This window comes from Charadrius vociferus, unplaced genomic scaffold, assembly GCF_000708025.1.
Source record: "Charadrius vociferus isolate BGI_N301 unplaced genomic scaffold, ASM70802v2 scaffold163, whole genome shotgun sequence".
Taxonomy (NCBI): Eukaryota; Metazoa; Chordata; class Aves; order Charadriiformes; family Charadriidae; genus Charadrius; species Charadrius vociferus.
This window is the reverse complement of record NW_009648332.1, coordinates 6594468-6620318: the sequence shown is the minus strand read 5'-3', so window position 1 is coordinate 6620318 and position 25851 is coordinate 6594468. Positions and strand designations below refer to the sequence as shown.

The 25851-nt window shown below is 38.5% G+C and overlaps 1 protein-coding gene across 1 annotated transcript in view; it reads left to right on the top strand.

The window, feature by feature from the left end:
- Positions 1-25851, top strand: part of MAST2 (microtubule associated serine/threonine kinase 2) — a 102864-nt gene that overhangs the window by 39424 nt on the left and 37589 nt on the right. Inside the window, exons 4-9 of the mRNA XM_009884653.1 lie at positions 3751-3826; positions 6328-6348; positions 8938-9016; positions 14643-14797; positions 23695-23770; positions 24801-25010. Of these exons, the coding sequence (XP_009882955.1) occupies positions 3751-3826; positions 6328-6348; positions 8938-9016; positions 14643-14797; positions 23695-23770; positions 24801-25010 (617 nt within the window). The remainder of the gene's footprint in view (positions 1-3750; positions 3827-6327; positions 6349-8937; positions 9017-14642; positions 14798-23694; positions 23771-24800; positions 25011-25851) is intronic.

Here is a 25851-nt window from a genome sequence, read left to right as displayed (position 1 = left end):
CATCTTTATAATTCGGTACGAAAGAGATATAGCTTCTTACAGTTGTATGATTGAAGTTCAGGCTATTTTAAAATTTACTTTCTGCAGCTGTAAGGTAGCCAGGTTGCTCGCTGGCTTCCAGTGGAGCGGCTTGTCACTGCTGGGACGTTTGTCCCTCTCCCATCTGTAATGGCAGGTGGAGGGAGCTGCTCGCAGGCAGCACGGTGGTACTGACTTAAATTATCCTTCTCTTTCGCTGCAAGTTCACTTCCACCTTCTGGCAGAAAAATGGCTATTGCTAAGGCCTCTATTTATTTATTATTTTTAGAGCGGGCAGAGTATGTAACATACCGCTCTAGGTCCTGCCCTGGTTATTAAAGCTGCAGTTCATCAGCATTTCCTGTGTGTCATCCTCGGATGGTGTGAGAACTATATGTGAGGCAAGGTGCTTAAACTTTTTTGGTCATTTTAAGATTTGTGTGTGCTGGAAGGCAGCCAGTTCTGTAGTCTGCAATAAAATCTTTATCTGCTTGTGTTAATATTCAGCAAATAACATTGGTAGAAGACCACAACAACTTTGCCTTTTGTATTTATTTATTTTTACAAATCTCAGCAGCAGGTTTTACAAAATGGTTCTCATGTAAATTTTTGGACTCATTACCTGTCTGATGAATGTCACGTCTTTTGATGGTAGCTGAGACTTTCATCTGTCTATTGCCTGAAAGGTTCAGTTTTGTACTGTGAGGGCAGCGGATGTACGAATGCTTTGGCTGCATCCTTCTTCCCGTGTCCGGAAAATGTAAAAGTTCAGGCCTGAATTATTAATGTCCGTGTAACTGTGTTGAATTTACCTAATGGGTAATCATTCTGTGTAACAGCCTCCCTTGAGACAGAATTGTTTCAGGTTCAGTAGTAGCCAACTATAACCCTTGAGCAACAGGGGAATTTACCTTTGCTGACACAATAAATAGGGTTTCGATCAGCCTTGGTGAACGAGACCGTTGCACTAAGACTTCTCTTATTAAAATTCCTTCAACTGGAGCAGATGCAGCAGTACTGGGAAATTTTAGGGAAAGTAGTAATTCCCCTTCTCCCTGTTGTTGTTTTAAAAACTTCACCCAGACTTGAATTGAGTAGAAAGACTAATTGCTTTTCATTTTAAAACTAGAAGCAACTCACAGGGGATCTAATTAAAATTCCAGTGTCTGGAAGGAAATATGCCATATAAATCTGAAAAAGTAGTTGCTTAAAAATTAGTAGTATCTCGGTACCAGATTGTGCAGACTCAGAAGAGTTCGAACACCCACATACTTAATTTCAAAATTTAAAAACTGTCATTATCCAATTTGCTCAGTTATTCTGAAAACCTATTTTGATCATAATGTGGAAAGTTTACAAAAGATTGATGAAGATATAAAAAGGCAATGGCAGTTCATTGCTTGTTTATAACAGCATTGGGCAATGGGCCTTTTGTTCAAAAAATCATTCTGATGCAGTAGGGTTCATTGGAAAGGCAAGGACCATGGTTCACACCAAAACCGGCAGCTTTGTTAGAAGATCTACATAACCATGGAAAGGCTTCACTCATGCTGTGTTTCCTCCTGACCTAAAATGCTCCTTCAGCTTTCTGCTAGCAAGTGAATGGTGACCCTAACCCTGGCCGTGTGCTGCTACCAGGGTGCGCGTGTTTCTGCACCATTGAGTTGTTCACTTTGTGGCTACCTTACCCTTCTTCCATCTTTCTTGTAAGCTCACAGTGCCATCTAGACTGTCAAACCACTCGGTCTTCTCCGAATTGAAAAGCAGCATAATGTCTCTAATTTTCCGCTGTGACCGTAAGAATCAAAGCGAGTATAAGCTCAATAAATGAAGCACCAAAAATCATCTAGTTATTAATTTCTGCTCACTCTCTCCCCTTCCCACTTGGGATATACTGGGAATGGCTTAAATGGTATCCAGTTTTGGGTGAAGACTTGCGTTGTGTTATACGACACTGTGAACTCATTGTTAGTTCTTAACTAACAATAGAAAAGAAAACCAAGCTGAAGGAAAACAAACCTGTTGCTCAAAGCCGTTGTTTTTAATTTAGTTTGCTCTTGGAGCAGATTGTGGAGTGGTCTGGAAATCACTTACCTCTCCAGTTCTCTCATCACCCCCTGACACACGTTAGATCAGCCTGGGGCTGCTTTAGTCTCAACCAGCTGCTATTTTTTCCCCTCGTGGACTTGTAGACCAGATGGAGTTTGCCGGCCTGTGCTGTGCTGTGGCCACCCTCATACCCCAGGCGGCATCAGCTTGTTCTCTCTCCTCCTCCCTACCTGCCCCGGCGCGCTCGCCAGGCGCGCACACACCTTGCTCACAAGAAGTCGTGGAGAAACGCTGCTGCCGAGTTTTGTGAACCATTCGTATAGCTGAAGTGTGAGTGAATCTTACCTTCAGCTGAGCACAGTGCTTATATTCCCTTTCTGCTCAGAGTAGCAGTTAAGGTGTGTGAATAACTTGGGTTGAAATTAATTCAGTTTAATTATAAGCTTCAGTACAGTGCTGGATGGGACCGTAACCTCACAAACGGTGCTGGCCGGGGGGGGCGCGAGCTGGGCTCCCAGTACTTCTCCCGAAACAGATGTAAGTCCTTTGCAGGTGACTCATCATTGATGTTTGACTTTTCAACATGACTTTTAAAATAAACCCATTTTATATGGGATATAAATTTGAAAACATTTCTGATGACCACAGTTATGTACCTTGCAGTGTATTGCTTGTCCAGTATCTATTTAGCTTTTCTGCTCTTATTTTAATGTTATTTTGTTGTCTGTGCACAAAGAAATTGCTGTTGGCATATGTTTGCTATCTATTAGTTTCTCTTTTGTGCTTGTATTAAGGATCTGAAAGAGCAAACCACTTAAGAATACGCCCAACAGAAAGCACACTCGCTGACTTGAAGCTTCTAATTCATCCATAACTTTCAAAGGTTTCTGCAGTTAGTCTGTAAATGATTTTGGCTTTCAGAAGAGCTTTCTATGAAATGGTTGCTTTTTACTTTGAAATAAAATACATTGCAATATACCACTTACCAACCATAAGCTTACACATCATGTGACAAAGCCCAGAGAAAGTATTCTTGTGCCAAGTGAAAATTAAGTGTTATTTTTTCCTCGCTGTATAAATTCACTGAAACTTTCATTTTCATTGTAGAAGTATTATTTCAGAAAAGTGGTAGTTAGGGTGAATGCTGATATGTTATAGCCTGATCACCTTACATGTGTGCAATCCTTTTATTATCATGTACAGTTCCTTTGGTTTATCTTTTCTTTTTTTCCTCAGTGAATTTTGCATTCAGCCTTAATGTGCATTGTGGAGAAATACTTTCTTACTATTTATTATTCCTGAGGCTGTCATCAATGTCATTTCTAACTCAGGTTTTAAATTGAGAAGTGTTAGGGAAAGCTTATATATAGAAATTATTGCAAAATATTAAAAGACTATATTGTGTATGTGTGATAGATTACTTATCTGAAAGTAAGAAAAAAAATGTACACCTTAAATTATTTTAAAAGGAGGAAAAATATTGATACGTCCATATCAGAACATTTCTTTAGCAAACTAATGCTCAAATGATCAAAGACTCAAAGCTCCATATTTTCAATTATTTGTGACTACAACTTGCAGTTGAAAGTCGTTCTGCAGAGTGAAAACTTACTCCATTTGTTGCAACTGCAAATGAAATGGTTTTGGATGTGTTTTATTTTTTTTTTTTACTTTCTCAAACAGGTAGCAGCCCTTTGGACAGTCCCAGAAACTTCTCTCCAAATGCACCTGCTCATTTTTCCTTTGTTCCTGCCCGAAGGTAAGGCAGGATCTATTCTCTTGGGACTGGCAAGCAAACAGTCTGTATACTTTTACTTAGAAATGGCCTATGGGTTAGAGGTTTTTTTGATTATGTTTTACTATTTTACTATGTTTCCTATTTTATTGTATTTTATTCTTTTTTGTTTAGACCTTGACAGCACTCAGAAAGTATTAGGTGCTTTTCAGACCTAGAAGAAAATAAAGTAAATTAAGTAGTCAATATTGCCCAGGGAGAATGGAACATTCTCCCAGAAGGATGACATATAGGGCATTTGATATAACAAATAATTTAGTCATAATGACAGTAAACCCAGTTATGATTAGGATAATCGTATCTTAATTGTAGCCCTAGATGCTCTTCTCACTCAACAACTGAGGTGTCTTCTAAGTGTACTGATCTTCTTTGCTATGTCTGCACAAAGACATAAGCATACCTAAAATTAGGCGTGCACAGCTGTGTGTGCATTCATTCGCTGCCTCCTGACTCGTAGCAACTTTTTAGTTTTCTCTACTGTCTTGGGCATTGGTGTCAAAAGTATATTGTTGCTCTAATGAGGAAAATAGCTGATCATTGAAATTGCAAGTTTACAAGAATTTCTAGAAGAAGAGCAGAACTGAGAGACCCGAATGCGAAGCTATCGTCTGTCCTGCAGCGAATGCTAGACAAACGCTGGCCATGCTGTATGTCAAACTGGTGGAAAGAAATCTGATACTATAGCGATGAATTTAGCGTAAGGAATAGGATAGAAAGAATAAAGACAGCTGGGAGAAGCAGACAAATGGTGTATTGAATGTCGTATCCCAGCAGGTAGGCAGAAATGGATAATGATACAGAAAGTTAAATTTTGTGGAGAAATAAAGAACAGGGAAAAAAGAGATCTCAAGCAGGGTTCGGGCATTGTAGCAGGATTATTAGATTCAAGCGTGGGGAAGATATTTTGGATTTGCTAAACTGCCTTGGCTGAAAAAAATCCTGTCTGTGTTAAAATGATCTGAGAACAGGAAACGTGTGATCATCCTGAGAGGAAGTAAATTTTCAGAGAACGACAGACTCAGCTTGAGGACTAGTTAGAAAAAGGACAGGTCTCAAAACTTCAAAGAAGAATAAAGGGTTAGGATTTGATGAAATAAGGTACGCCCTTTATCTGAGTGGCAGGTAAATCCTGGAGAGTTTCTCTGTTGAGATGATTTGCTAGAAGACCTGGTGCCCTTGAATACTGTTTGAAGTTGACTTTGGTTTTCAGGTCTAATGTAAGAAAAAAAATTATAATAGCACGTGAAATGTGACAGAGTGGATATGTGTTTTCCTGTTGCCTCAGAGGGAAAAAGTAGTGTTTTACCTGCTGGTAAAACAATTCAAATGGACTCATGGCATCCACTTTTATTTTTAAAGTGGTATCTGAGTCTGATTGTGGTGCATTCAGTAGGTTCCATTGAAATCCACTGAATTTTTACCAGTTTTCACAGTATTTGGAGTTCTGGGCCCTGGAACACAGGAGAAAAGTTGCAGCTGAAACCATTGTCAAAACTTAACATAATTTTTCAACGTCATATTTCAACTTGATGTTTCGGTATCATTGCTTTCTAAAATTTCAAGCAGCAAATAAATGTTTTAATAATAAAACTCTGAAGAGTGCCCTTTCATACTTTTCCACTTTTTTAAATCTAATTTTAAAACAAAGAGGTGAATAATGGTTAAGTCTGTCCTATCTAATACTGTGGTTCATTTTACAGTATACATGTTGCTCTCTATAGTTTTTCTGCCGTTGGAGAGAACACTTAAGCACAGCTTGTTTTAGAAACACGTTTCTATTTTCTACTTACATTACACCCTGAATAGCTATGCTGGCAGTACCAATATGTATTTATTAGATTATCACATAGTGGTATCAGAATAACTTCTATATGATGGCATGAAGTCATTGCAAGTGTGGTGCTGTGTTACCCCAGACAAACTGATATTTCACTGTACCCTTTTGATCGGCATTGTGTGGGTCTTAAGAGATGGTTCTTACCTGATTTCCTCCTGTTGCCATCACAGAAATGATTAGTTGCTGATTTGCTGCCTTTTATATTTGGTGTAATTTCTTCATTTATTATCCGGTTTGGACATCATTTGTGACTTCCATTCTTTCATTATAGCCCTGTGATGAGCTGATTCTCGGGACAGAGGAGGAAACACATTTGGAAAACTCATTTTATTGTAAAGACAATTTCACTACAATACACTGCAAGATTGTCCTTAGTTGGACTAGTGATTAATCATAAATCCCTTGCTAGACACCCGTGCAGTGATTGTGTCATAGCTACAAAGTTAGCATGTTCAGGAATCCTCCTGTTTGAATAAGGAGATGTATAGTTAATTCTGTCCATATTCACTAAAACTGATCTTAGTGGAATACCAGTAACAGAAGGTGAGAGGTTTTTTTTTTCAGAAATCACACGTGCATCTTTTACTTCTGCCTCTCTCATTATCATTGTACAATTTCTTCCGTACAGCCACGGACACAGAGCAGACAGGTAACGTGTATCCTATTGCTGCTGTTTGTGTATGTGTTTGAATTACGCTTCTGAGCAGCTGAGCCTGTGTCCCTAACAAATTCATGCTGTAATAACCCCATTTAGGCATTCAGTTTCTGTTCTTTGGTAATCCAAATAGGAAATATTTGTATTTTGGCTTAAAATGATAAACAGGTAGTGCTCTGGAAAAGGTGTGTTGTTCTTCTAGCACCTTCTTGTGTTGAAATTGATCTACTGTTCATTGAACAGCATTTAGCTGCCATAAAAATACCTCCTCAATTAACTAATTAAAATGTCGTTTTAAAGGCAAAATTTGTTGGTTTTATTGTGCTAGCATAGAGTCTATAACAAATAAAATAAAAGACCTAAAAATTTATTTCCAAGTGTATTTTCCTGAAGCAATGTTGCATGAGGTCTCTCTAAAAATATGTTTATTAACAAAACACTGAAGTAACTTTGAAATGTTTAGCATAAATGAAGGAGGAATTTTCTTTTAAAGTCTTTTTCCCATTGCCTTTGATTTGGAAGATTTCTACTCTTGTCCCGCTTCGTTCTGCTGGATTAGAGCTGATATGCATTGTCCTGACTGCTTAGCACATTGCTTGCCCAGATTGCATCAGCAGAAAATAGCCCAGGCATGAAGAGGTATCCTGTAATTTTCTGATTGAGAAAGACTTTTTTGGTTAACTTTGTCAAAATGAAAATGTTGAAGTAATTTCCATACATGAGTTAGGCAACTCAGTAAAAAAGGGATTAGGCTGTCCTTTTGCAAAAAAAAAAGAGAGACCTGTGCATTCCTGACTGCCATTTGAGAAGTCAGGAACATCCTCATCTTGCTTTGGGTCTGAGGGGCCAAACTGAGGTTGAAGCATTGACCTAAATATTTCCCCAGTACCCCTCTATGTTACAAGAAGCTGAACGAAGATCATTGAAATTTGGTGTTCAGTCACTGACCACATCAGGCAGCGACTTTGTGATGCTGACATTTGTTGTTTTTCAGGGTTAAGAAAGGAATTTAATTTATTTTGGGTGTTTTTGAGATTGTTCTTTCACATGTAATTGTCTTGCCAAAGAAAACACCACCTGTGGCTAAATGGGGTTTAGCTATAACACGCATGCAATAGAAATCTGCATTACAGCTTGATTTTATCTTATTTTTATTTTTTTTAATGCATGAAGCATGAGTCTTCTCAAAAAACTCTCTTGACATAATATTCTTTTAGTGATGTAGAACAGTGGGTTAATTTCCATCTCGTTCTAAGATAGATGGCAGAGAGAGCGGTGTGTATCAGTGCCTGAAAATAAAAAGAACTAGATCTGGAAAAAATATAAAGGGGCATTTAGGTCTGGGTGTGCAGTGAACTTTCTTCTGAAGATGAGGCTTCATGGCTGTGGATAGTGAGATGAGAAGTATTACTGTGAAGATGAAAACAGCTGAGTTTTTTATAAGCGCTAAGCACTATTTCAGACCTGTACCAAACATCTGATTTTATAATGCACTTGCATTAATGTATGTGTATCCAAAAAACACCCCAATTTTCCAAAGTTGGAACGGTGAAGTGTACTAGTTCAGCTTCACTTTGTGACCAGTTACTGATAATCTTCTGTAATCAAACAAACAAACAAACAAGTGGAGACTGATGTGAGGGAGAGACTTCTTTGACATCTATCCCAACATGCCACAAGACGTTATAGGACACATAACGCATGTGAGACTGAAATGAAATCAGAAGCAGAAAAAGCACTGAGACTGAGCTGAATGTAGTCCAGTTTCCATCCTCACTGAGGCGGGTTTTGGGGGAGAAGAGGGTTTCAAGGAGGGCAATACTGATTCTTCTCAAAGCAGTTGTATAGTTCCTCAGTTTTGACCTTGGTAAAACAAGAGCTTTTCTGCAGTATCTCCCAGATGTTTTGACTATTTTCCCTGAGGGTCGTGTTTCTTTGGCTACAATAGGTAAATAACTACTAATATTATATTGACTGGAGGAGAAAGAGACCCTAGGTGGAATTTCTGTGATTTCTGTCTCCTCTGTATTTTGAGTGGACCTCTCAGCTCAGTTCAGATCTGCTGTAGTGGATTTAATTCACCAGCTGTGTCAGGCGATGTGCTAGGCAGAATGCCTTCTGATGAGGTAAACAAACAAGTCCACTGTCAGGTGATTCTTGATATAGTATGATTTTTTTTCCCTCAATTTGAAACTTTATTTGGAAGACAAGGAATTGCGTCAGTAATAATCTGAGATGTGACTGTCTTTTTCAGAGAAGTTCAAAATGAGATGATTTCATTTGTCTGTCTTAGAAACTCCAGTTTTTGCACAACTGGTGATACTTACAAAGCATCTACTTAATGCAGGAATCTGATGCCCATTTACTTTATCTTTTCCAAGGTCCCTTATTTTGCTTTTAAAACTTAGCCTAGCTGCTTTTTCACAAAATTCAGAGTAAATAGGATACCTCATTCATCTGAATAACTTGAGACTTTAGTAAAAATGCGAGATTAAGAGATTTGAGGGAGGAAAATGCTTATTTCCCCCAAGTATTAGCCACAATATATGCCTGACAGTAATTTCCCTTGCTTCTTTTCCCCAGAACGGATGGGCGCCGCTGGTCCTTGGCCTCCCTTCCTTCGTCTGGATATGGAACAAACACTCCCAGTTCAACAGTTTCAGTAAGTGGCGCAGATTTTTTTAAGCAATTCAGTTTGTACAAACACACCCTAACAAATCAGCTTCTGAGTCTTTACTAAAATATCTGATCTTTCTTCATTGTTTTGCTAACATTATTTAATATACTAATTATTTAAAAAATTATTTTAATTATTGGTTCTGCTGCTTTTTCCTCCATTTCCCAGCTCCTATCATCTTGCACTTTGCCTTTAGCATTGGTGAAATCCCAGTGCAGCACTTGGCTCGACTGACCAGTTGAGAGGCACAATGTGTCAGAAGTGGCAGGACTCTAAGAGATAGTGCATAATTACTAGCCAGCTCTCAGCTTTTTTATAACTGGGAAATGAAATTCTTATCTGCCTTCAAGTTCTTAGTATGAAAACCTCTGCTAACAGGCTAGCAGAAAGAAAAACTGATAATCCACAGCTGTTACTCAACTCCAATAATTTGAACCTCCTAATGAAGCTTTTCAGTTCTTACATATGTCATTAGGAAGGCTGGCTGCAGTTTGCTCGAGTTCTGTACGTTCAAAAGGCTGCTATGTCATTAATACCAGTAAGGTAGCAGCACCATGTTAACCCTTGTAACTCTCAGATACTTCATATAATGAATCTTATACTTTAGTTTATGCAAACTAGATGTTGTGGTTTAATAACACATAACAACATTTCAAAGCCAAGCATAGAAAAATTAGAAATGTTAAGGCGGCCTGTACAGACTTCATGTAACACGCTGTTGTACGTGTGTTACGGTGAGTGTCTTCAACTGTGTGGTCACATATCACTGCCTCTTTCCATAATACTTCTACTGATCATTTTGTTTTATATGTACTATTTAGGGTATGTTCCTAATAATTGTAATACCTGCATTAAATAAGACTCAGTACTCCATGTTATGCAAATCTTACACTGAATGCAGTATCATTATTTTCCTTGTAAACTGTTCTGTTAAGTTAATCCATAAACTTTCTGGTGCCTCTCAAACACAAATTTATCCTCACAGTTCCTTAGGAGGTGAGTGTTAAATTCAGTCTATATGGCAAGAGAGGAAATCGGGGTCAAAAGTTTCCTTTTAGTATAAATTGATATAATTAAAATTTGATTTTGCAATGTTAATCTCATCTCTATAGCTTCATACATGCAGACACATTCCCACAGGCTCTAGTTTGCTCAATTTCCACAATTTTTTATCTTTTGTCCTTCAAGACAGTTAGTTTTTTGTTGGTTTGGGGTTGTTTTCTTTTTCTTAGAAGGCAGGTGACTTGATTTCAGTCTCCTGTGGGAGAAGTCTCTGTGTGTGTGTGTGCGTCTACAGATATATGGGCAGGAGCACAGAAAAATGTTGGAGAAAGTTTCATTATCAACGTGAAAAAGATGCCCCTGGTTTCACTGCCAAGCAATATTATATAGTCAAGCACCTGAGATCAGCTGTTAAAAAGGAGCTCTGCTTTTGCTTTTATAGTCTTAGGTTAAATTTTTATGGGCGTAAGCCATGGCTAAGTCCTTTTCTGGGTGCAAGCTATGAGAGTATGGAGCAAGTACAGTTCCTTTCTGTGTGGATGACTTCCACGTAGTTTGATCATTGGTGGTCACTAAGAGCTTCCAAGATGCCTGTGAAGATGACACCTTTGGAGACCAAACTGCCTGCAGTGTGTAAGTCCTTCTTACCTGTGGGTGTGATCAGTAGTTTTTCAAGAGTTTATAGTTTGACCAGCCTTTGGGTAGATATCTACAGAGAGAGCAAAACTAACAACAACAACAAAAAATCTGTTGGAAATATCAGTCACTGCTTTGAAATAGGGGCATTAAAGCTAGTTTTAGAAAGTTCACAGCTTTCTGACATGGGAAAGAGCATATTTGTCTTTTGTCATGTTCCCAGAAATAGCTAGATCATTTTGATTGACATTTCTCCAGAAGAAAACCAAACAACCAACCCAACAAATCTGAGATAGACATGTCACATAAAAAGCATCACTTCAAATCGTGTAAGTACTCTAAGTATTGTAAGCAACAGAAAACAGGGTGGTATAATGAAGTGATAGTCATACGTAGATCTGAATTCACCATCCTGCAGGAAATAGATTAAAACCTGGATTTCCAAGACTTACTTTTCCCCTAAATGGCTGAGTCTCTCATCTCTTGTCCTTTTGCTGGTTCAGTGTTACAGTCTCAGAAAGACATTGAAATGGGCTGCTTAGTAAGTAGCGACGCACTTCTTGGAGCTATTAAACTTAGCATGACATTTCTAAGCCAATCCTACTTACTACTTGTCTATGACAAGACTATTATCATAGTATTTCATAGATCAGAATTAATTTGAATTGATCTGAATAACACCTCTGAAGTTGATAAGCAGTATTATTCCTGCATAGAGTTTAAAACTGAAGGAAGAAGTAGTCAATGGGCTTGTCAAAGGGACACGACGAGTTAATGCTGCAGATGTGAATTTAACAGAATTTTGGGCTTCCATTTGGTGTGATAAGTCCTCAAGATTACATTTCTTTTTCAAGCAAGATAGAAGGAAGCCGGTAGACCTTCTTTCCGGTATATGTATTGATAGGAAATGAAATACCAAGAAGAGCCTCAGTTCTGTGTTCTGCTGGCCTGAGTTTCCGTATGGCAGTTGGAGCCGACTTGCATCTCTGTGGTCGTAGATCAGCTGCTCTACCAACCAACCAACTGAACAAACCAAGACATTTACCTAGTCTAAGGCCAGTGGAAACCTGTAGATTCTGCTTTATTTTTTTTCTTCAAATGAGGCATGACACTTTTTAAAAAATACACGTTTACTCTTTTCATACAAATAATGAAGACCAGGTATATATCATCAGACCAACACTGAAAAAGCTGGAGGAGACCTTTTTCAAGTTAGATGAATATAGAACAGTCAGTTGAAAGGTCCAATATACAATTATTTTTAAACATCTGATCTGCTATTAATTTTCTAGACACAGAATTAACATATAAGCTACTATAGTATCAGCTTGAATTTTTTTACTGGAGAAGAGTTGTCTAATTCTGCATCTGTAATTAAGACACAAGGGGGATGTTTGTATTAGTCTGCTGCAAATATTGAATACAGCGATGTGATTACTTAAAAATCAATGCTTCAGAAGTGTTTCACTTTGCTTTTACGCTTTTTCATTGAAAAGTTGTACACCTTAAGACTGCTAGAGAAGCCCTTGGCAGAGGAAAGTCCATTTCTCATCATGGTCTTTACCTTCTGGGCTTTCTTTAATTATTCTCTGGAATTACAAACTTTGTGATCTGATTGGTTTTAAGGACAGAAAATGGAAGGAGGATTTTGTTGGGTCATCCATGAGTTGACTAGCACTGTTTCCCCCAGTGATTTTGCTGGTGGGAGACATAAAGTTTTTAACACTTTTTCTAGACTATCAGTTTTGATATTTTTTTCCTAAGTCTAGTAACTATGTGCTAACCTTCCGTAATGTGGTAGGTTTAGTTTAATTTTGTTTTAAATAAGACATGTATTTGTAATGCCAAAACTTGAGTACCTGTTAATGCAGGTTTGCAAGACAGTGTGTTTAGTACTTGCTGCTCTATTGCAGGATTCATGTTATTCATCATGAACGGAATATCAACTGACACGTACCTTTTCTTTGAAAAGTATTACTGTTTTTTCATCGGCGGGTACTTCTTCCCACTCCTTGTATTGTGTAAGAAACAAAGACAGACATCAAAGAAAGCTCTGAAAGTCAAACAGGGCTTACATAATTCCGTACTACAGGGAGAGAATCTTTCCTGTATTTGGCATAAGCAGTGTGCACAGCAGGATAGCTGTGGGCGTAGGGGCTATCAAATACCCAGACTGTCCGTCTTGGCTTCAGTGTGGATTAGACAAGTATAAGCTGATACAGCATCTGGATAATCATCACTGTGTGCACACTGTGCTGGAGATGGCTTCCCAACGTGATCCCTGCACCTAGACCTGCCTGAAGGAAAAAAACTGGAAGTGGCGGCATCCTCTTTCAGCCATGCTTGGGGAGTTTGTGCATGTCCCAAAGCTTTCAAGGGGATTCTTTTCTGTAAATGCCTTTGCACAGTGCAGAGGGAGTGGATCGGGAGTCTTAAGCCAATTATATTTTTATCAAAGAATATGATCTTTAGGTTTATAAATTCTCATTTCTAGTCTGTCTCAGTCTTGACTAGAATTCTCTGGAGAAGACTATGCTAGAATTTGCAACGATCTGCTTAGTTTTAATTCAGTTCAACTGTAGCTGTTAGCTTCTTGACAAATGTCAATGTACCTGTTTTAGGTGATTTCAGAGTGTTTTGTCTTTGCTATCAACATTACAAACATGCAGGACTCAGAGAAAAGCCTTGTCAGCATTTGGCTTTCATTGCTTGGCCATACTTTCTTTTCCAAACTCCATCAACAGCTAATAGGTCTAGAAAAGCATGCTAGGCGAGTTACTGCTTTCATCATACGTGTTATATCATGTATAATGTCCTCCTATCGATACTTTTGGTACTAGGATGCAGTGATTTCCAGTTTGAGTGAGGGTCATTGTAGCAATAGGAAAAGGTTTTCCACTGGAACAGTGTACATAACCAATTTCATGAGATCAATAAGGAGCCTTGGAACTTAGATTAGGATGATGTATCTAATAAGGCCCACTGGTATTACTCAGTGCTACTCTGGTTATTCAACACTTCTTTCTTCCCTTTCCTCCCCTCCCCACCCCACTCCCCCGCCTTTGTTTTTAAAGAGGATTTTTAATTTGTCCTTACATAATATATTTTCTTACTTTTGTAAAATGGAAAGGGGCATTGAAAAATCACACAAGAAAAAAATGCATTCATTAGTTGACCTACATTTTTTCCCCTGGAACATTCAACATTTGATGTTATTAACAATTCCCACAAATATTTGTTCTAATCTTAGGTTTCTTGAGGTTCACGAATTAAAACAGTTTCATGTCTATTATCACAGGACGTGTGTCATATAAATGCATCAACCTATTTAAAGATGAATAAGCTGTTTAACTCTATAACAAGAAACTCTGTTTATCTTACAACTCTGCAAAGTCAGCTACATTCATTTATTGTTTCCTACTTGGTTAGAGAAGAAGCCTGATGGCTAAAGGAAGAAAGAAATAAAATCCTGGCCGTTTACAATAGCAATTTCCCATGAGAGCCAATAATCAGCAAAAACTCTCTCACGTCTACACAGCTCCATAGCATTCTGCATGCCAGTGAAACTCCTGAGCTAAGAGAGCATGAGGGAAAGGGAAAGAAAGTTGCTCACCACTCCAGGAACCTCCTTGTCGTTTCCAGAGTAGCACTGGTACTCACGTACCATCCCTTCTGTCTCCTGATAGTAAATTACCTGCATGATAGTAAATTACCTGCTATAATGGTTCCAGAATCAGATGCAATGGTTATCTAGCCTGCTCCCAAAGTTTTCCTGATCTCACCAGCTCTGTCATTGTACGTAAGGGTTGGCTTAGCCTCATGAGAACAATAAAGAGGCACCTGGTCTGATAAGTAGCTTTCTTTTCAGCTGGAGTGTGCAGTGTCTGGCAGAATCCGTTCCTCTTCCATTCATTAGCTGACCCCTATGCATGCGTTTAGTGCATTTCTTTTCTGTATTTTTTTCTGTACTCAGTCATCATGCTCATCTCAGGAGAAGCTGCACCAGCTGCCCTTTCAGCCCACGGCAGATGAACTTCATTTCCTGACAAAGCATTTCAGTACTGAGAGCATCACTGATGAGGAAGGGCGCCATTCTCCAGCCTTGCGGCCTCGATCTCGCAGTCTCAGGTGAGCTTCAGGTTGTTTGTTGAGTTTGTAAGATGTTGGACACATGTATTGCATTTCTATGTGTGCTTTCAGATCTAAGAATGGTTATTTGTAGTTGTTTTGTTACATGTTTTTGTAATTATTTTAATCAACATTTAACCCGCCTCACCTATCAGAAAGGATATTTTTTTTTCACATTTGACGCTAAGGTTTTGGGTTGCAAACTGGTTAGCATAGTCTGCTTTTGTATCTTCACAGTAACCATGAAAACATGATCCACAAGCATCTTGGACTAAATCTGTAGGAGGTAGATTTCCTTTAGTGAAGTTTCTTCTCAGAATTTTGCTGCATTAATACAAGGAAGTGGTTACAGTCACTGTTAATAACTTTTCCAGCAATGCTTCTGAAGGGGTATGAAAACTAGAGTAGTTGAAGTCAAAACCTTAAATGGAACTGCACCCAAGAGCAATTTTGTAATAGTGCTGAAAACACTTCTGTATTAGCAGTTGAATAATTTTTACTGTTGCTTCAGAGAACTGGTTGTTCAAAGATAGCTTTCCAGGGGTTATTTCCTTGTACAGTTGATTTTTCCATACTTAAAACCAGAAGCAACTAGAACTTCATCTTTCACAGAATTACAGAATGACCGGGGTGGGAAAGGACCTCTGGAGGTCATCTTGTCCAAACCCCTGCTCGAGCAGATTGCCCAGGACCATGTCCAGATGGCTTTTGAACATCTCCAAGGATGGAGATTCCACAAACTCTCTGGGCCATCTTTCTTGCAGGTCTCTAACAATTGTGTGGAATGACTCCACAAACATTTTGTATCATGGCAAAAGCCTTAAGTTTTGCTGTGCATTTAGTGCTGGACCAAGTGAATGAATGTCTAGAGATGCGTACGTCTAGATGCAGCACCTTGTGAAAGAAAAAGGATTTATACGAGCAGGGGACAAGGAGGGGAAGTCTCCCTTCTGCTTCTCATCTGAGGGTGTCAGAGGTGGCTATCGCCTTTAAATTAATGGACAAGGTTCAGAAACTCTGGCAGGTGGAAATAGTGAATCATTGTGCCCAGCTCAGGACCTAGCCCGGGGTTTGTAATGGAAGGAAGCGAAACAGGCTAAGGTAACAAAAAGAATCCGTGGTGAGTATCGTGTCATGGCAGAGGTGACCTTTCATGATTATTTGTAATTATTTGTATGTTCTAAACTTCAGTGCAGGCTGCATGGTAATTGCATATGGATCTCCTAAATGTAGTTACACAGTAATCTACATGAGCAGGTAAGTACTATAGGTAGTAGCACACTTAGACTGTGATCTCCGCAAATTGCCATGTAGTAAAAGACTAGTTATATGATTTGTACTAAGTCTCTTTGAACAATAGTCCTACTTCAGTCCTGTTGCTGTCATTATTAACGCTGACTATTGCTGAGTAGTGTAACTGTAGTCATACTAATTCCTTATTGATAAGACAGCTACTGTAGGTAGACAACACTAAAGTAATTATTTTCCTTTCTAACACAGACATATTACTGTTGGCATAATGAAGTATAAAACACTCTTGCTATGGAAGAATGATGTAAACAATAAAATGTGGAGCCCAATTTTGTTTTTTTCCTTGTTAATACACGTTATCAGCTTGCTGAGGATTTTACCTCTGTGAGCCAATTTAAAAGCAGAGTTATCATATAGTAGGTTTATAATTTGTGATGAGACTAGATTAATTCAGTATGTCGTATAACTATGTGATTAATCTTCTTCCTCTCTTGAATGCTTTCTCTATCTCTCTCTGCTTTCCAGTGTGATAATGGCCAGCCTTATTCCAAAGCTCAGAATGAAGTCATTTAATTTTTTTTTAAACTTACTGTGCTGATTTCTTTATCATTTTGCTCGTTGCTAAGTACTGTGATGCTGTGTGACTCGGAAGCACCCTTGCCACTACCAAGCATTCATGCTGGCCCTTGCACCTCAAAGGAAAATTGATATGTCCATCCAACCAATTGGAGCAACGTTTGCAGGAGTAAATGTCCTCTTTGACAGAGGGCACCGTGTCCTTGTAAACAAGCAAGTACTGAAATATGTGAAGACCAGACCTTACTCACTGCACAGCTTGCTTAGTTATTTGTCCACACAATAGAGTTAGCTCACTTGGTGAGACGATATTTTTACTTACTTAAAAAATGAAAAAATAAAATCTGAGCAGTTAATGTTTTGAAAATTAAGCAGGAATTCCCTAAAAATGTAATATTTTCATAAGCATTTAATGGCCTTGTTTGATCAGCTGTAATGAAAAGCAAATGAACAAAATACATCAGACATTTTCCTTAATTGGCAGTCACAGTTTTGTAGTGTAAAAGATGGTCTGATATTAATGAGTGATTGTTAACATGTATTCATTTTTCATTCTTTATGATGCAGCCTTAAATCTCTCTTTAAGAGAGGAACTGGTATTTTGAGATGTCACTGTTACAGAATCATAAGATGGTTTAGGTTGGAAGGGACCTTGAAGATCATCGAGTTCCAACCCCCCTGCCATGGGCAGGGACACCTCCCACTAGACCAGGTTGCTCAAAGCCCCATCCAGCCTGGCCTTGAACACCTCCAGGGATGGGGCCTCCACAACTTCTGGCAACCTGTTCCAGTGCTTCACCACCCTCAAAGTGAAAAATTTCTTCCTAATATCTATTCTAAATCTACTCTCTTCCAGTCAAATGCTGGGACTGTTTTTGAGGGTCTCTGTAACCCACGATTTTTTAGAAGCATCAGAGAATCCTTTTATGCTCCTAGATAGAGGATAGCATTGCCTAGATGTAACTTTTGGAAAAATCTGCTTCTTTGACTAGAAATTTACCATTTTCTTGTGTCTAGCTGCAAATGTTCTGTTCATACAGAGCAGTCTTAATGATCAAATTGGATGAAAAAAGTAACAAAAGTATAGAGTCATGGAGGGTAGCGTTGGCTGATGTACACTGACACATTTGTAGCACCTCCATTGCTTGAGGTGTTCTGCCAGTGTGGGTTGAAGATACTGATCACTTATCTAATCATGCCTTATTTGAAATCCCCGAATTTCTACACCAAAGAAACGGCACTGGTTCTTTCCCAGCTGCTTTCTTGTGCAGGGGGAAGGAGGTAGACTGAGATCAATGGTGGAATCCAAAACTGTGACACACTTATAGAGCTGGTTGCTAAAGCCAGGAGACTGTTTTCTCATCCATCTCCAATGGATCCATTACTCACATGCTAAATGAAAGAACGTATTTCCATGTGACCCACCTGTTTTAGTGCTTACAGTGTGTGTTCAGTAGAACAGAATATTTCTTTATTACCTGCAGAAGTAGTTCCTAAATAGAATCTCTCAACTGTTCCCTTTTTTTTTGTAATGCAACCTTCAAATCTTTCAAGTTATTGACCAACAGAGAGATGCCCAGGCTACGTTTATTTCATTTAGAACAATCCTGGGCTTTAGTGGAAGAAGATGTTTTCTCCCAGGAGTAAAATGCATGGAAGGTGTGAGTTCTTGCACTAAACTTGGCATTGTTACTCTTTTTAAGTTAGAGAGATGCTGCCCTCCATCTTTTCCTGGTTCTCTTTACTTGCCATCCGTTAGTGGTTGCTAAAGTGGGAATATGTGGAGAATGTCAGAGATAAAAGTAGAGTTAACCAATAACGACTTCTTCAAGAGCTGCCTTTGTGCATTCGCTCAGCCCACCAATCTGCCCATTTTTCTTGATCTCTTTTTGTATTTCAGGGTAATGTTGTCTAGGGAAAACGGGTTGAAGATTGTAGCAGTGGATTTTTATATAGCTGAAGTAGATGAGATCATCCTTAATCAAATATGCTCCTTCATCTCTTTGCTGGGTAGTGCTTTTGAAATGCAGTCCTCCAACCTGACTTTTGACATGCTAGATCCTGCCATTAAGAATATAAAGGGACGAAACCTAGAAAATGCCAGTTTCTAGGCTTCTAGACAAAGAGGCTAGAAAGGCTCCTGACAAAAATGTACCCAAGATGGGAACAAAGAATAGGTCGTGTGAAACCACACCAGTAGCCCACGTAGTCCATTTTTATCTTAAAAATTGATCCTGCAGGTTATGGAGCTCTCTCATCTCTCTGCACTTAAGCGTCAGCTTTAACCACTTGAGTAATCTTGGTGGTTTCATCACTTCATGCTGCTGCTTTCAGAAAGTGCCGATGCCACAAGCTGCGGAGGAGCAGGCGGTGGTCCCTGCAGAGCAGGGATTCATGCAGCCACGGATTCACTGGAGATGGAAAATAATTTTATATTCTGAAGCATGAGGCATCTATTTCTTATGAAAATACATTCTAACTGCATTACAGATAATGTTGATCTCTTTGTTTTCTCTCTCAAGACAGTGAGCTCTGTGAACTTGATTTAAAAAGGTTCTTCAAAGTGATAAGTTTAAAATGTATTAACTTCTGGTTTCGCTCACCATCTTTATGGTTTTCTATTATAGGGAAAACTGGTCATCCTTATTTGCCCTCTGTACTGCTCATTACTTGAACTTTCTAGTGTTTTCTGTCTAAAACAGCCCCAGTCTTTGTTGGCATGCAGAAAAAACCCTGAAGTATTGGAAAGAGCTAGTTGCTGCCCCTGTGTGGGTCTGTAGAAAAAGCTTATTAGTCCTTACTTTCAAAAAGATTGCAATTGAAATGTATTCCCTTTGCCTTAATGTCCTCTCATATATCTAATATATCTAATAATTATTATTTATTAGTTTATTAATTATATTTATAAATACCCCACACACACACACTTACATTCAAAAGAATGTCACTCCTAGTATAAAGATGGGCTGAACTGGAAAACAGTTCAGCGATGCAAAACCAGTCACAAATAGTATTTGTCCACAGACTCAATGTAGCTGAAGCTCAGTGTTTGTAAAAATGAATAAAACCCTCAAAAAGTATGTAAACAAACTCAGAAATTACTTTTCAAAGCTTTCAGTGAGAAGGGCTCTTTACGGTCCTATTTCACCCCTTGCCTGTTGCATAAGAGTTACTATATATTCTGCTTTGCCTCGGGTTCCCTTTTTTCTAGCAGCACTAAAATAACTGCCCGGTGTGGACTTTCGGTGCTGTTTGGTTATGATTATGCAGGAAGAAGGATCCTTGAATAAATACTGAAAAATAATCTAAAGTTACATGTTTAATTTTTTTTCATTATTTCCCCCATGGTATAGATTGTTGTAGTTCTGTGGGAAACTGTATTTCACCATTGTTGTGCTTGTTACATAAATTCAGACTTTAGCAGATGGATTCTGCTGTACCGAGCTCAGTTTTCCTTTGGTCATTGTCCTCTCCAGAAACAGGATTAGGCCCCGAGGTTTAATTGTTGTGGTCTGTGTGAAGCACCAAGTCATATTTCCTCTGAAGTTTGATGGACAAATGTAGATCGGCCATATTTGCTTCTGCTTTATTGTCTCTTTTTTCATGGGGAGTTTCCTGACTTACTTGTAGTATTGATGTAATTTGTATGAGGGTAAAGATTTATACACTTACTTCTTGGGGGAAGGCTGGTGCTCTGCTCACTTTCAGCAGAAGGTTTAACTTAGTTTCCACTTCATGCAACTTCAGCTCGCTGGTTTTAAAATTCCTTATTTTGTGTGTCTGGAAACGACAGAAAATTAAGGCCTGTGGTTTTAATTTTCCTGTGGACACTGACTTCGGCAACATGCTGTAAACACATCCTAATTAAACCTTTGTGTACAGGGTAGAACCAGAGGGGAGCACAGTGCTGTTAGCTTCTCTGCTTTTTCCTAATAAATACAGCTGTCACAGTGAAGGAAAAATTAGGTATTCATAAGCATCTCAGTTTTATTTAGTCACAGTTAAACTAGATTTTGTAAGATTTAATTTATTGCTATAAATGCTACTCCTTGAAATATCTGTCTATGAGCTATTTTCACTTTCTAGCATCAGATAAAAAGACACGTGAGTTTTGACAAGTTGAAGGCTGGAAACCTTTGCAGGAGATAGATGTCACTGGAAGCCTACCACCGCATCGTTTCATAAAGCAGAGGGAGGGTGAAGAAGGGGAAAAGAGAGTAGTTTTTCATTCTGTTGTTAAGCTTAAGGGGACAGATATTATTCTTCTAATGTCTGCTCTGCTGAAATGAAAAACTCACTGACAGTAATAATTTCTTTGACCTACCTATCTAGACCAAGAAAAGAGAAGCAGCCTGCTTTTTGCCTTAAAATGTTATGCACGTGCGCAGTATGCGTCCTCTGTTTTACAGAAAATAATCTGTTCCTTTGTGCGGCTTGGAATGTTGGACCGGTTTAGTTCTGTATGTGAAATTTATGGTGCTAGATAGATGTGTGAAACTTTTGCATTTGAAAAGCTGTCATGCCAATAAAATGTATTAAACTCCTTTTTTTCTTTTTTTTTTCTAAATTCCCCTGCGCTCTCCCTCGGTGGCATTGACTTGTCTGCCCAGTCCTGGCTTCGTTTTCACCTGGTTGTGTCTCAAAGGTGCTGTAAAGTAACCAGGAGTGCCTGGCAGCCAGCCTTTGGTTAGTTAGTCAGTTAGCCATCTAATTATTTCTGTAGTTTCCCAGGCTGAGGATCATCATAAAAAAATTATAGTGCAGTATATTATGTTGCAGTCTTGCTATAGTCAGCACCACATTTAATTTGACACGTTATATTGGGCAAATTTTATTTGGAATGACAATTTAAACCTTGATCCCAGGTTTTATCTGGAGCTGTGTGGATGCTCTGTCATTTCAGGAGGTAAAAAGTGGCATTAATCAGCTTCCAAAGATGAGAGACATAACTGCCAATGCCCAGGGAAGCCAAGGGGTTATAAGTGTTTACTTTCTTGCCAATCAGTAGACTCTTGTGCAGAGAAATGACTTTGTTTCAGAATCATAAAAAAACCAAAAGCGAACCCAATAAACTCCCGTATCATTGTGGCTCTCCTTAAGGAAACACTACATCTGCTGGCAAGGAGAGCTCAAGTCGCGTGATTTCTGCATAGCTCTAAATTTCCTGTATCCAGATGAATAAAGTGCCTTGAAAGCAAAAGGCAAAACCCCTCGTGTTTTATTGTAGCCCTAAGACAGCAAGTACTTAAAACCCCTCATGTTTTATTGTAGCCCTAAGACAGCAAATACTTAAGCATGCACAAATTTTAGTAGGACTGCTTTAGTGTTAAAATGAAGTATGCATGTGCCTCCACATTTCTCTAGTTAGTATCAAAGGGCTTGTATATCCTTGTAATTTATACCTCATTTAAATCACACAGAGAAATAATACATTATTGAAAAACAAATTCTTCATTAGCTGTGTTCTTCAGCTCCGTATGAACTGCCGGTAAAAAAGTGTCATATGTTTGTGTCAGATTGTTTGGTCTTAGAGAAAGAAGGATAAAGATCGCAGGCTACATGTGGGGGGGAATTTGCTTCTAAGTCTGAAATTTAAATGTTCTCACCCTTCTTTTTATTATGTTATACATTACATATGAATATAAATGGAAGTTTCTTTTTGACGAAAATTTTCCTTGATTAAAAATAGCTATCCACCAAGCTAAGGCATATATTTTCTTCAAAAGAAGTGATTAAAATGTGTTTTTACTTGGTATCCAAAACATCCGAATCAGTTTTTCTCCTTTAACATAAGGATTCAGTGAGAGATTTAATCTCAAGTGCATTTTCCCAAGCTGAGGGATAAACCTTAATAAAAACAAGACACGATGTAATTCATGGAATTCCAGCAGCAGGCATGAAAAGAGATTGGTATTGCTGTATTCCGTGAGCCAGTGAGTTAAATATTCTTTGAACTGTAAATATATGTTCCCAAAAGAATGTTTTTTTGCTTTAAATAGGTTAGCAGCAAGGTAGTAACTGTAATGCATTCCAAGTTTAAAATGCATTTATTCCATTTAGAGAGCTTCATTTCATCCTTCACAAGAAAGTTTAAAATGTTTGAACTCATTCAAGATAATTTTTTTTTTTTTTGACATAGAGAAAGTATTGTTGGCAATATGTAGTACTCTTACATGATCGTTGTCTTTACGATTTTAAGATGCGAAGTAATTGGAGCCCTTGCTTGTCTTGAACGTTAAAACAAGGTAACCAGAGAAATGAGATGCTGTAGGCGATCCTGTAGCTAGGGATTATCTGCATTACCTCACTCCGGCTGTCCTCAGTGGCAGAATGAGTCAGAGCATTGCATGCCATCAGATGTGATGAAATCAGATGCAACTCTTCTTTAAAATAAAATACCCAAACACTCATATAAATGCAGTTTGTCAAGATGCAGTGTCCTGTTTTTTGGTGTGCCTTGAAATGCACATGCATATGCATCCGTGGTGTATCATGCCTTAAGGGAGTGCAGTTTTCGTAAAAGTATTCTGTCCCTATTGCTTGTGGTACTTATATGATTTAGCTGAATAACACTGCTCATGCATCCTTCCTGTGGCGTGGTATTCTTCAGACAAAGAAAAGCAAGTCATCTCGAGTTCCTTGTTCCGTTTTACTCTGCCCCTTTCTGGCGCTGGAGACTCCAGAGATAAATAATAGTGTTTTCTTCCTACCACGACCATGGAGGGCAGGAAGAGAACGAGCGAAATAAGAGATGTACCTGCAACAAATCTACTGATTTTTTTCCATGTTTGTATGGTAGGGCTCGCGTTCACTGAAAATAGGTGGGTTTCTGCCTGAGTTGACCTGAAGACAGGAGTGTTAGCAGTTTGCAGATGAATTGACAGTGAGGGCTGTAGAGTGCCATTGCTTGCTAGGATTTTCTCTGAAATTCAGCGTCTGCCCATGACTGAAGTGAAGGCAAAGCTTTGGAAGGGCTGCAGTCAGCGTGGCAGCATTATGACCAGCACTGGATTTTGGAGGGGTTTGATGTGATATCTGTAAACGATAATGTACTTTCTTTTCTCCTCTAGCCCGGGTCGCTCCCCAATTTCCTTTGACAGTGAAATAATAATGATGAACCATGTGTACAAAGAAAGGTTCCCAAAGGTAAGGAATCACTTTTTGAATAACACGTTCAAGGAACTTGTGACCAAGCTCAGAATTAATTTGTAGTGCTCGTTGGAGAGGGATGCAGCTCTTACCCCTGATTTCCAAGCAGTGCACTTTGCTGCGAGTTTGGAGCTGCATTCTCTGCTTCATGCGTTAATTCTGTGGTAGAAGAAATAGAAAAAATTTGTGTATTTGTGTATGTAGATCGTATTTACTAAATTTCTCATGTCTTTTATTGGCGTGGCAAATGCTCGCAGGAATGAGGAGAAGGGCCATGCTCTGGATGTTCAGTCTGTTTATGATGTTTATGAAGCCAGTGCCTCCATATATTTTTCACTAATCCTTGTCTTTTTCTTTAAATTCCAAATCAGATCAAGGCTGGAAGAGGGATGTTTTGCTTAGTTTCATATACACTTAAAAAAAAACTATTTTAGAGTAATTTCAAAATATGTTGAATAACTTTCTCTCATTATTCCCTTGTATAACGGCATTAATTTGCTTTATATTGAAAGTTAACAACTCATTGAAATGAGTGTAGAAGATCGTGTATCCCAGAGCTGTCGATACGGTCGTTCCTTCCTGTTCTACCAATAGCAAAAAGAGATGTTTCTCTGGAGAGAGGATATCAGGGCTTATAGTAATAGAAATGCCATGTGTCTATTGCTTGGGGCAATGATTTTCAGCTTCCATGGTCTTGCCTAAAAGTTCAGAAAACTGCCTCGTATCTTATGTCCGTACTCTGGAGACCCAGGGAGGAATACAGCCTAAGGACCAAGATATTTTTATGGTCATTTGCATTTTCAGAAAGTGGGTTCTGATTAATTTTTGTTGTTTGCTCATGTGAACGTAACTTTTGCCTTTGGTATGATATTTTTCTTTTCAGCAAAATGCTATTGTATTTCGGAATATTTTGTAAGCCTCGTGTGTTTTGGAGTTGCAGATATGTTACTTTAGCACCATACTTGTTTATGTTTTAAGTTCTGGGATAGTAAAATTTAAGAGTAATTTCTCTTTATTCTGTACTCAGGCCACGGCGCAGATGGAAGAACGGCTGGCTGAGTTTATTGCCTCTAATGCTCCAGAGAACGTGCTGCAATTAGCAGATGGGGTCCTAAGTTTCATTCATCATCAAGTTATTGAACTGGCCAGAGATTGCCTAGATAAATCACGTGAAGGTCTTATTACTTCTCGGTACTTTTATGAGCTGCAGGAAAACTTGGAGAAACTTCTCCAGGATGTAAGTGCTCTCTGGAAAGTAGAATATATTATTTTGATTTAAACTTTAAACAATAAGACAGAGCTTTGATTTTAGGAGAAACAATGTGGATTCTAGAGGAAAGGCAGCAGGTGGGGATGTCAGGAGTTGTTCCAGTCTACTCTTGATCTACCATGGGCAGATTTGAGCAAATCACTTCACCTGTGTACTTCGTTTGTACAAAAGTTAAATATGCATATGAGTAAGTCAAAGACAGTCTTTACCATTTATGAAAATTGGGTTCATCCAGATGAAGGAAATTACTGAACTTTTCTTTCATGTACTTCAAGACTCTGAATGACTTATTAATTACAATAGTGCCTTCAAGGAGTGAAAACACCATAGTTTGTAGTGTTGCTATTAATTTTTCATAAAAGATTTTCTTGAGCTGAACTTAATCCAGTTGTGGGCTTTTTAGTACTTCAGTGTGTTTTGTGGTGTTCAAAGCATATGAAAATACACAAGGGGGCACAGTTTTAATGCATGTTCAGTATGCATCAGCTACTCATTAAAAATTGCTCTTTTCCTTTAAAATGAAAATAATATAAAATTCAAAAAATCTTTTAGAATTTATGCTATAGCTCCTGTGAAGAGTCAGTGTTATTACCAGTTGCTGGGTCCAGACCTCTGTTTGCGGAAATCTTCCTAATCCTCTGCTTTGATTTAAGGAGATAGCAAGCTGAAAACACAGGATTTATAAAGACAGCACTCTCAGATAACAAGTATCACTGGGACACCTAGAAACAGAGCACCTGAAATAATTTATATTCTGTGATCATTTTTAATCGATTTGGTGAAGATGTGTTTATATGTCATTGATCAG